Source organism: Apodemus sylvaticus, chromosome 5 (assembly GCF_947179515.1).
Source record: "Apodemus sylvaticus chromosome 5, mApoSyl1.1, whole genome shotgun sequence".
NCBI lineage: Eukaryota > Metazoa > Chordata > Mammalia > Rodentia > Muridae > Apodemus > Apodemus sylvaticus.
Window position 1 is genome coordinate 24,080,605 of NC_067476.1, and position 11,263 is coordinate 24,091,867.

Below are 11,263 nucleotides of genomic sequence, written 5' to 3' on the forward strand. Positions count from 1 at the left end.
GGTGTCTTAAGGAAAGCAGAGCGGACATGCTGTCATTACACTTCCAGGTGAAGTGAGAGATGGCGGCTATTCGAAGTTTAAAAATCTCTGACTCAGGAGAGAAGGCTGTTCATACGAGTTTCATCTTTCTTCCATCTTCCTGCCCTTCTCCTTTGGGTAGTTATGCCCTTGAATGTAAATTAGGAGAGTCTGAAAAATTGAAAACATGTCACCCAGGACAACCTTCTGAATTGCTTACTCATTTCAACTGTCTGCTACCCTCCTTCAAGGGTTCCTCAGGCCTCATTGTTCAAAAGATCTCGTATCTCAAAAAGACGGGCCCTTAGTCATTTGTACAGGAAGTGTCTATATTCCAGAGTAGTAGAGACCTGCATCTTACCATCAGTTCTACCACTTTTCCTCCGTGCCTTTGATCGAAGTATTCAGTCTTCCCTGAGCTTAGTTCCCTCATCTGAAAGTTCACCTAGAAGCTTGCTTTCAGTTAGGAAGAAAAGAAGATTGAGAGGAGGGGCACAGCTAATAACATGACAGTGGTTTAAATAGCCAAGTAATGGTTCAAAATATCTAGATAGATCACAATAGAGCTCTATACACAGGTATGTGCTGCTGTGAGTACGAAAAATAAACACAAAAAAAAGTGTCACAAATCATTTGGTAGCGAATGGATTATTCAATAATTATCTGGCATCCTTTTCCCGAAGGATAAATTTATATTGTCGTCACATTTCCAAACTAAACTAGATCAAGATAAATTAGGGAGCATGCTAAAATAAAGTGACATAATTTTTAAAAACTTAAGACAAGGCTGATGATCTGTATCTCATCTCTTTATATGGCTGAATTTTATAATAACAATGGTAGAAACTGCTGAAGAGATACCTCCATGTGTGACCACAGAAACATCAAAGAAAACAAAATCAATAAACAAAAAGTCAGGAACTATATGTGTAACAAAAATGATAAAAAATATATCTTCTCAATACATAAGATCTCAGAAATCTGCATGGAAAAGGCTCAATGTTGCAGCTTTGTCTATGATCGAAAACAATAAAACAACCTGAATTTCCATGCTCTGAAATGAAATTACTTTTTTTTATAAAAAGAATGTAGAATTTTTATGGGTTCTGAATTAGAAAGGTGCCTGTGATATAGAGTAAAGGGGGGGAAGGAAATTCTAGAACGTTTGAATCTTACTATTTCATTATTTTTACAAGTACCATATATAAATACTGTCATATATAATGGTAGGTAAATCGTGGGTCATTAGAAGACTACCTACCCAGAAGCTACACCCATGGGTTAATCATAGCTACAACGAAGGTGTTTCATTAGAAAACAGAGGAAGGCTTTACTTGTTATTCCTAGTTGCTTTTTGTTAGCACATTTTAAGGGTTATACACTAATTTTAATACAAATAAATGAAATGGACTAAATAAACAAATCTAAAATTATGCTGTGCCAATAAAAAAGACGGCAAGAAATAGTCACAGAGGAGAAAATGCACAAGGTCATTCACATTTGTTGATTCCTTTGCCACTGCTCACACTAAAGGATCTAAAGTTGAGGGAACAGAAAATAGCAGCCAATTTTTCAGCTACAGTGATTACATTTTAAATAATATACCAGGTAATGATGACTTAGCAAGGCCCTCTCACCGGTCACCATGAGATGAATGCTTTCTCTCCTGGCGTGGACGTGTACCACCTGAGAACTTGTTTGAGACATTTGTTTGTCAAGGGTCGCCCCAAACTTCTTGCCTCAGATTTTTAGGAGTAGATCTTGGTGTTCTGTGGTTCATATGCCTTTCGAAGTTGCCCTCATGAGCAGTAAGGGAGATCCCTGGAACCCTCCTATCGAGGGTAGGGTTCCCACCAGCAGCGCACTGCGATCTTAATCGCACTGAGATCTTAAGGTGTGATAGGGGGCTGTTCTGTGTGCATAGGGGCTGCCTGCACCTTTGCTTTCCCCGCTTCGCCCAGTCATGCAACTTTCTGCAGACAGCTCCAGTGCATTGGGTGGCAAGCTGGTGGGGGTGAGGTGAGTTCACCTGCTCAAAATGAAAGCCACTTCCTGTGGAAATAACTCCAAAATTTTAAGAAAGAGTACATGGTAAGATTGTGTTGTTATTTACTAATTTTACATGTACTCAATCCTTAGTGTACACCCATTTTTAACCATATGAGGTAATGATGAAACAATATGCATTACACATCTAAGGCATAGCAATTGTTCATGTTAGGCATGAGAAATGCTGAATTCAGAACGATAGAAAGAGTCTTTCTTCAAATACATGCAACAATTACATATATACTCATGTGTATTCTCTAAGTACTGACAATGCCTCTCTTTTTTTCAAAACCTAAGAACAGACTCCCTATTACCCTTCGAACTAAAATCTTTACCATTACTAACACTCTCCAAGTCCCTCTGGAGTACCTCCTGCCTCCACAGCCTGGCTCTCCAGCCCATTAGCCCCACTGTACATTTCTCTACTCCCAAACTGCCAACACGGCTTCCTCCTGCAGCACTGAACGTGCTATGGCGTTCCTGGAATCTTCTTTCCCTCCCACAGGACAGCACCCTGTCTGCTAAAGAAAACATGTCTCCCCACTCGCTGCTACTTGAAATGATCTGAGTAGTGTTTGAAAATGGCAGCCACCAGTTCCTGCCCGTGGGATGGAAGAATGAATCTCTGAGGATAGATTTTTAGGTCACTGAGATTTTGCAAGCGCTAAGGGTCAGTTCAAGGACTATCCCTCTTCCTTTCTTGGTTTTCTTGTAAAGCATTTCATGATTGAAATCACATTATCTATTGAGTAATGTGCACTAGGCTGTCTCTTGCCCCTCCCCCCACCTCAAGATTCTACTCACCATTCAGTTTTCATAGAGGATTAGTTTTGGTATACCACCAGAGTCTGTGGATGTTGAGGTCTTACAAAATAGTCCAATATTTGCACACAACCTATGCACATCCTCCCATATACTTCAAATTATTTTATATTGTTTTTATACCAAATGTAATTTGTATGCTATGGAAATAGTCATTACAGCACATTGTTTATGGTCGATGTACAGGAAAAACTCTATATGCTTTCAACCCAAACATAAATGTTTTCCATCTGAGAATGGCTAGATCACCAGATACAAAATCTGTGGATATGGAGGACTGGTTGTGTGAGCTCCTACTGGGTTTTACTCACCACAACTATTTCAACATTCAGAATAGTACCCAGTACATAATAGGTTATTAAGAAATACACCTGCTTTTTGACTATTAAAATATTTTAATTTTTTATATTTTTTTTTAAATTAAGGTTATGGGTGAGTGAGACAGCTCAATAGGTGAAGTATTTGCTGCACAAATATAAGGTCCTAAGTTCAAATCCCCAGTGCCCATGTAAACCCAGGTGTTACAGTGTGGGTATCTAGAACTCAAATGCTCCTGTGGTGAGCTGGGAAACAGAGACAGATTGCCCAGATGCCCCCAGGGCAGCCAGCTTTAAATTCAAAAAGGCAAATAGCCAGCTTCCCTTTCTCAAATACAGGGAAGGATGAGGACCAACTTCCACATGCACACTGTAGCACACACATAACTGTAGTCACACACGTGCACACATTGCAAGCACATATGCATACGCACAAAGAATTGTAATCATAAAATTTTCACATTTTCTCTAATAGAATGCATTCCTATATAATTAAAGAAAAAATTAATGCTTCTTTTTAAATATGCTTTGAAATACCTGGCATACTTGAGGCATTGTGATTAGCACGGAGAAGGCGTTCAGCGACAGCATCGCCGGTATTCCCTTCTGCCACTTAGAGCGGCAGGGCTGTGGCTCCGACAGCCTGTTTTATTTATCATTGTTGATATCTTTCAAAATACATAACTAGAAATATGCCGTTAATTGAAGCTCATGGCTATTCACTTTTAAATTTGCTTTCCTGACATCCTATTAGACAATTTGAATATTATTTTAAAGGTGCTTTAGACTATCTCTGTAATGTCTGATCAATAAAACTATGAGGCAAGTGAATAATTGAAAGTGTTTCAATCTTCTGAATTGAAATTAATGCAAAGTAGCTCAATAAATGAAAAAAAAAGCAGGCTATGTTACCTATCAATAGGCAATTGCCATATTGGGTTTTTTCCTATAATGTGCTTTGAAAAAAATTATACATGCATGGCTTTAAAGATTATTTAAAAGCAAAAAAATGTCAGAATATAGCAATAATTCCCACTTGAGATGCTAGTCATGAGCTGATTTTTGGAAACTAATAATGATATAGTATCTAGATATAAAATTGAAGACTACAATTAGTTTAAGCCAATTGATTTCCAGATTGACATATGGCCATGGCTGGATCAGTTGTGAATCATCACTCTAGAACACACTGATGCTCCGGCCCTCATAACATTTGAGCATTCTTCTGACATGCTCTATGACTTTAAGAGAGAAGGTGGGAGCTTTGCAAATTCCCCAGTCTTATAAAAGGCCAAGGGAGGCAGCAAAATAGCTTGTGCAAACTGAGGGAAGGCAAGCATATGGTCAGCATGCATCCCCTCAAAATAGTCACAACACATAAGAAACATAAGTTGAGCATATTGAAGACTGATTCTATTTCTAACAGCCTCTCTTCACTAAGTGATCAAAATTACAACTAACATTTCACACGCAGTGGCTGAGACGTATTTAGCAAACCAGGTGTGTGACTTGACGGCAGGGATCCGTTCATCACCACCCTCTCCCCTAATCCAGTAACACCCTCTGGAAGTTCCTCAGACAGGAAGAGGAGCGCACAACAGTACACCTCCAGAACTGGAAACTTGTCCAATGGGAAGTTATGTGGCTTTCTGTGGCCTTCACACATCACCATGGTAACAGCAAAACACAAACTTAAAACAAAATTTTCAGGACGGTAAGTGGCCAAGCCTGATGACCTGAGTTTGATCCTCAAGACTGATATGTTTGAAGTAAAAGAAAGCAACTTCTGCAGGTTGTTTTCTCACTCAAACACACACACTCACACACACACACACAACATACATACATACATGCATGCATGCATGCATGCATGCATACATACATGATAACATAAATTTTTTTAAAGTTTAGGCCCACCAGCCGGCTATCTGCTAGAATCTGTGCTACTATTAAGCATGTTGCTTTTCTTAATTCCATAGTAACTTTTAGTCTTCTACCAAGTCCCGCTTTTATCTTGAGTCAATTGGCTACAGTTGTATGCAACCAAGACATGTCATTCAGTTAGCTCAGATTCTGCTCATCTTTTTTTAAAGCCTATCAAATATAAGGCTTTCCTGTGAGCTTCTGGGTTTGGTTGGCTTCTTGGGTGATTGGTGGGTTTTGTGTTTTGTTTTGTTTTTGTTGCTTTATTTTGTTTTGCTGTCTTGGGGTCTAATGTCTGTAGCATTGTGGCACAGATTGCTTCTTTAATAATCTACCAATGGATGGGTCATGGTTCCTTCCTTCTGCACCCAACAAGGAGTAGGAATGGCAGTCCCATTTTTTTTTCCTATCGTGCTATGAGCTGCTGCTTCTCTGCTCCTCTAAAACAATAATTCTGACCCATTCCACGATTTTATTAACTTTTTCTTTAATTCAGTGTTATAAATGTTGTTCCTACAATGAATACATATTAATTTCTATCTCAGAACCCAGTAATAAAATCATAAGTGCATCTTTATTAGGCTACATTGGACAAAGCAGTGTCTATTCAGTCTTTCTGAAGAAGAGCTGATCATCAGGTTAATTTTGAACTCTTCATGCTGCTTTAGCTTTGGTGTTAGGATTTCTTGGGAATAAATTAATAGCAAATAGACACCTATTGGATATTTGGAATATCCAAATATCAAAATATTAATAATAATCAGGGGAATTCCAAAATATGATAGAAGAGCTAAATGTTTTCTATACCTTCCTAATTACCCACCTAATCACTAATGTTGAGCATACATTAATCTCTAAGCCATGTCTTTGTTCTGATGTTTTCTATTCATATATCTTCTCATGTTTCTTATTTCTTCTCTGCAATTTTGTTTTTGTCTTGTAATAAAGGATGAGTGTCTTCCATCATTTTTTTTCTGTAAACAGGTTAAATTACAGCTCAAACTTTGCAACACTGCCAGTGGAGTCTTTAAGGATGATGACTATGTCCACCTAAGGAGAGAAACTGCCCAGAAACAGCCATGTCTCACCTCCCTCTAGGCTGGCAGCAGAGGCTGTGAACCCAGAGAAAACACAGGCTGGTAAAACCCAGTACATTTTCAGAATTGCAGACAAGGCCCTTAGCAGAGCACACTAGGGCAGAGTTTCCCTGTCTGTATATATCAATGCAACAGAGGTAATAAATCCAGGCACATCATTGAAGTTAGAAAGGACACAAGCTGAGCATAAGCGAGGCCATTTTCTCAGCCGTCTTTTCAGAATCTTCATAACAGTTCCATGTATTAAATTTTACAAACCACAATCCTCTTCAAAATGTATCTGGGGCACCATTTCTATGAAACCTGGGAAAGAAATGATGTTTCACAGAACTCACTTCAGTCAGAGCTTCCTGGAAGGTATTGCCAACTATGGCCTGCGTTCCAGTGGAAGAACCTCTTACCGCCTTTATGGTTTTCCTCTGTGTAGACTAGGTTACACCGAGTACATACAGACTTGTTATTGTGTGTGTGTGTGGGGGGGGGCTCTATTCTTACATGGGCTTCACTAGACAGGCTCTGAGCTGTAATGTCCATCTGGTTACCCAGGAGACTAGAAGAAATGCTATTATGACATGATATAGATATTTTTTCTGTACATTTTGGAAATGGTGACTGATTTTCTGTGTGCGTGACTGTTCAGGAGTCTAGCAAGGAAGAGATGACTGGGTTTACATTTGAATAGCAAAGTTTACAATCACACTAAGCGCCCCTAATGTCCAAGCCTTTTTTGCTAGAAGTGTCTGCCCCTACAGTCTACGAAACGGGGTGCAATCTAATTTAAAATTTAGTGTGAGCCTGTATTTGTCTGTTAGCATGAATCATTTGATTAATTTGTCAGCACATATTGGTGTTCAGCCCCAGCATTATTTCTAAGATTGGGTTTTCAACATATCAACTACTGCTTCATTGATATTCATAAAATAAACACTGTACACATCTCACACTTAGACAGTGTGCATTTAATAATGGTAAATAAGCTAATTAGTGCATTTTCCATATAATACCCATCCATATTTTCTTATCTCTTAACTACATCTTGTTTTTCTAGAAGGCATAGCAAGTGACTTGATTTTCTTAATTTAAGGCACAGCTATCAAAATGTAATCTGCACTAATCCAGACATGATAAAAATATAAAGCTGTCTTATTCTCAAGGGTTTCCACTGAACCAGATCACTTTAAAGCTCTCGTCAGTTAGCATTATCAAAATCAGACAGGAAATTTGTGGAGAATAGGCCTGAAGAATACAGGTTTGGGATGAGATGAATGTTTTGCATTCATATATGCATAAAGGCAAAAGCTGAGCATTAGAACACTAGGGTAGGAGCCTGTGTACTAGAAGTAATCCATTAGGGGAGCCACTGGACCCCAGCAGCTGAGGTGGAAAGACCTGGACCTGCTTCCCTATCTTATACTCTCCAGTCTATGTAAACTCAGTGAGTACCCCTGGATTTCGTATTGTCCTGAGATCTGATAAATAAATAAATAAATAAATAAATAGCCTATGACGCTTGGGGTACCAACAAGTCTCTAGCACCAGTCCAGCCTTTTCTCCTTAGGGCTACATCCCCCTAGCAGTGTTTTGTGGATGAAGGCTGTGCTTCTCTGACAATGGATAAGTTAACCCATCACTTCCTGGAAATCATGATTATCCCCTGCACTTCCCAAACCTTGGATATGCCTTGACTTCTGGCCTTACTTTTTAAGGGTGTCAACTCAGTTTGAGCTCCCAACTAATCTCAACTCTCCTGTCCATTATTTTTGTCCAGCAGCAATGAGGAGAGTGTAGACTGGAAACTGTAGCTTCATCCCTCGGCCCATGTATACATCAGGACACTCCTCTTTCAGATTCTTTCAGGATCACAATCCCTAGTGATCCTGCAATACCCAGATGCCATTACCAGGCCATTTACCATCACAGGCAGTCTGCCTTCCCCATAGCCTATGACCAAAGAGCACTGGTCTCTTCTGGGTAAACCTTTGCAGCTGAGACACTTACTGTCGATGGGTAAAGTTACAGCAGCTTTTGCCTGCTGAACACTCAATTACTTATGATGTTTTGTTTTTTTCCATTTTTGTCTTTGGCAACTTCTCTTGTCTTGGAGTCATTAGAGTTGGTATCATAAAGGAACCCATTTAAAAGCAAAAGATAAAACCCTTTTTACCTTAAAATAAGTCTTACTAATGACTTTTCTAGCACGCTTGCCAAGAAGAGGTTCAGACACATATCAAACTGAGGTAAGCTGCCGTGCCGCAGGGAACTAAGGCCTGGCTCACTTGCCAGATGTGGGGAGAGGAGGCTCATATCACTACACAGCCTTTTGAAAAGTGAAGCATCAAAGCGACATAGCCCTTTTTATTTTCAAAGGAAACCTTAAATTTGACATCTCTGGTAACTCACTGATACTCTAAAAATATGAGACTCCCTTCCAGAAATGTAGCCATGCCAACAATACTCACAGGTACAAATGTTCTCCACTTAAAGCAGGAGAAAAAGAAAAATGTAAAGCAGGATGTCTTGGATTCTTCTCTCAAAATTGCAGTCATTTTGCCCACAATAAATGCGCTATAACCAAACTGACAATCGCCATTATACAGTGAAAGTTGGAAATTCAGAGCTTCTTGCAGCAGATTCAATAATCACATAAGGGGCACAGGAGTGATAGGTTGGTAGAAGGGTGTTAACAGATACTCACAGATTGTGTCTCCTTAAGAGTGAGGACCACACAACCGGCATACCAGCCTCCGTCCCTATGCACATAGGGCCTTAGCCATTTCAGCTGCCCAACAGAGCTAACAGCAGAATCAGCTTTGTCGGGTTATTATGAGGATTAAATAGCCATTAAGATTCATTTAAAATAATAACTGATCATTGTTGTTTGGACAATGTAAGTCATGTATGGTCTGCTGACAACACTTCATTTACCTGGGCTGTGCTCAGATTCAAGCCAGAGCATGGGGCTTCAAAAATTCCATCTGAAAAGTAACGAAAGTAAATAGTCTTGTGCCTCCTCTGACATTGAACTGTGTCGCCAAGCACTGGACAAACAAGACAGCCGCCAAGGTCTAAACAGCTCAACAAAATCCCACACTGAGCACTGAGGCCAACAAATAGCTTCACTCACACTGCTCTTGGGTCAGGTTGTTGGGAAGTCTACAACACCATTTCTTAGCACCTGCCTTTCATGTGCTGCCTTATTTCCTTACCATTTTTGAAACTTGGTACTCCAGAATTTTGAAACTAGAAAGTATCAACCATGTTAAGTGTCAAGAAAGTTTAGTTTTGTTTGAAAAGTTCTTTTGGGCCCTGTAAGGCATTCCTTTAATACAACATTTTTATATACAAAAAGTAATCCAGCTTTTTATATAATCCTCACGTGAGTAGGTATCTCTCAAACCTCATAAGAAGTCTTTCTGTGTAGAAAGGCTACCTGATTCTTCATTTTATTAAAACATGAGAAAAATCACCCATCTAACTGAACAGAGAAACAGAATTTTGACGTATACCTAAATGTCACAGAGCCTACCTCCTCTACAAGACATATCCAGCTAGCTTCTGCCAGGAGTACCCCCCTTACTCTACTCAGTAAAATCTCACTTGTTCCCAGTCCTGATGTCTGTCTTCCATTACTAATCACACATACACATTCTATTATTATTTTGGATCCTAAGATAGCCCGTGAACATGTCACCTATATAGTCTGTTGATCATAAGCACACCAAGGCTACATCGTGTTGATTCCACAAGAATTTTGCTGTTTAACATATACATATTCCTATTTATGAAATATGCACGATAGGCATTTGTAATGAGGATTTCAGGGGGGACACAATAGTGTTTTCAGGTGGACACAGCCTGCTTCCATTCAGAAATTCATGAAGGGCTTGGGAACAATGTGACAACAGTTCTTTGTTTTTTCTCTTTTTCCTGGAACTAGAGCTTGCCACAGTTTCACATTAAACACTAATGGCATCTTTTCTTTGTTTCTTTTCCTTCTCCCTAGGATAGTGGCCAAAGCCTCCCAGAACCTCATGTCCACACAAAGCTTGGGGATTGTATTCGGACCCACCCTTCTGAGAGCGGAAAATGAGTCGGGGAATGTAGCAGTACACATGGTATACCAAAACCAGATAGCAGAGTTCATGCTGACTGAGTATGATAAGATCTTCAGCTCAGAGGAAGACTGACAGCAAGACGAGCTACTGAGTGTGTTCACATCTGTCTTGATGCCTAATATTTTTACATTTCTGTAAACATATTTCTGAAATATTTTTTCCTTCCAAGCGACAGATGCTTCATTTTGTGAAAACTTAGTGAAGATTTTGTATTTAAATTCCAAACATTCGAATAAAATAAATGACAATATTTTCCTATATGTGTTCTACATTAACCCCTTGGGAGTTGTTTGGTTTTTTTTTTTTTTTTTAGCATTCTATAAATACATCATAAGTGTCTCACATTCTTAAATAATGTACACAAGGTAGCATTAAGACATAGCTCTTCGCTGGTCAGTGGTGGCGCACGCCTTTAATCCCAGCACTTGAGAGGCAGAGGCAGACGAATTTCTGAGTGCAAGGCCAGCCTGGTCTACAGACTGAGTTCCAGGACAGCCAGGGCTATACAGAGAAACCCTGTCTCAAGCCCCACCCCACCCCCCAAAAAAGAAAAGAAAAGACAGCTCTTCTAGTGCTCCTTGCCAGTTATATTGTGGCGAAGGTGCAGCTGTGTGAGTGTGTAGAGAAATTGTGGGTAAGGATGAGTGAGAGCACACACATGTGCCATCTCAAGATCCATATGCAGCAACTCACCAACGAGGTCCCACATGCCCAAGCGTCCACGGAGAGAGCGCAAGCAGAAGAAGGTATCTATGCTCTCAATCAAAATAGAGTTGTTTCACCTTTCAAAAGTGCAATCCAATGATCCTCCATGACAGGTGAACTTGGCAAATACAACACATTGAGTGGCAACTTTTCTGAAGAACAAAAGGATAGAAGAAATTTGTTGTTAGGCCATTCTGTGTGTGTGTGTGTGTGTGAG

General features: G+C 39.7%; 1 protein-coding gene across 2 annotated transcripts in view; it reads left to right on the forward strand.

Moving 5' to 3' along the window:
* Nucleotides 1-10,656, forward strand: part of Arhgap15 (Rho GTPase activating protein 15) — a 628,420-nt gene extending 617,764 nt beyond the window's left edge. For both annotated transcript variants that reach the window (XM_052182436.1, XM_052182437.1), the window contains one exon: nucleotides 10,230-10,656. In XM_052182436.1, the coding sequence (XP_052038396.1) occupies nucleotides 10,230-10,413 (184 nt within the window). In that variant the 3' untranslated portion in view covers nucleotides 10,414-10,656. The remainder of the gene's footprint in view (nucleotides 1-10,229) is intronic.
* Nucleotides 10,657-11,263: the final 607 nt, after the last annotated feature.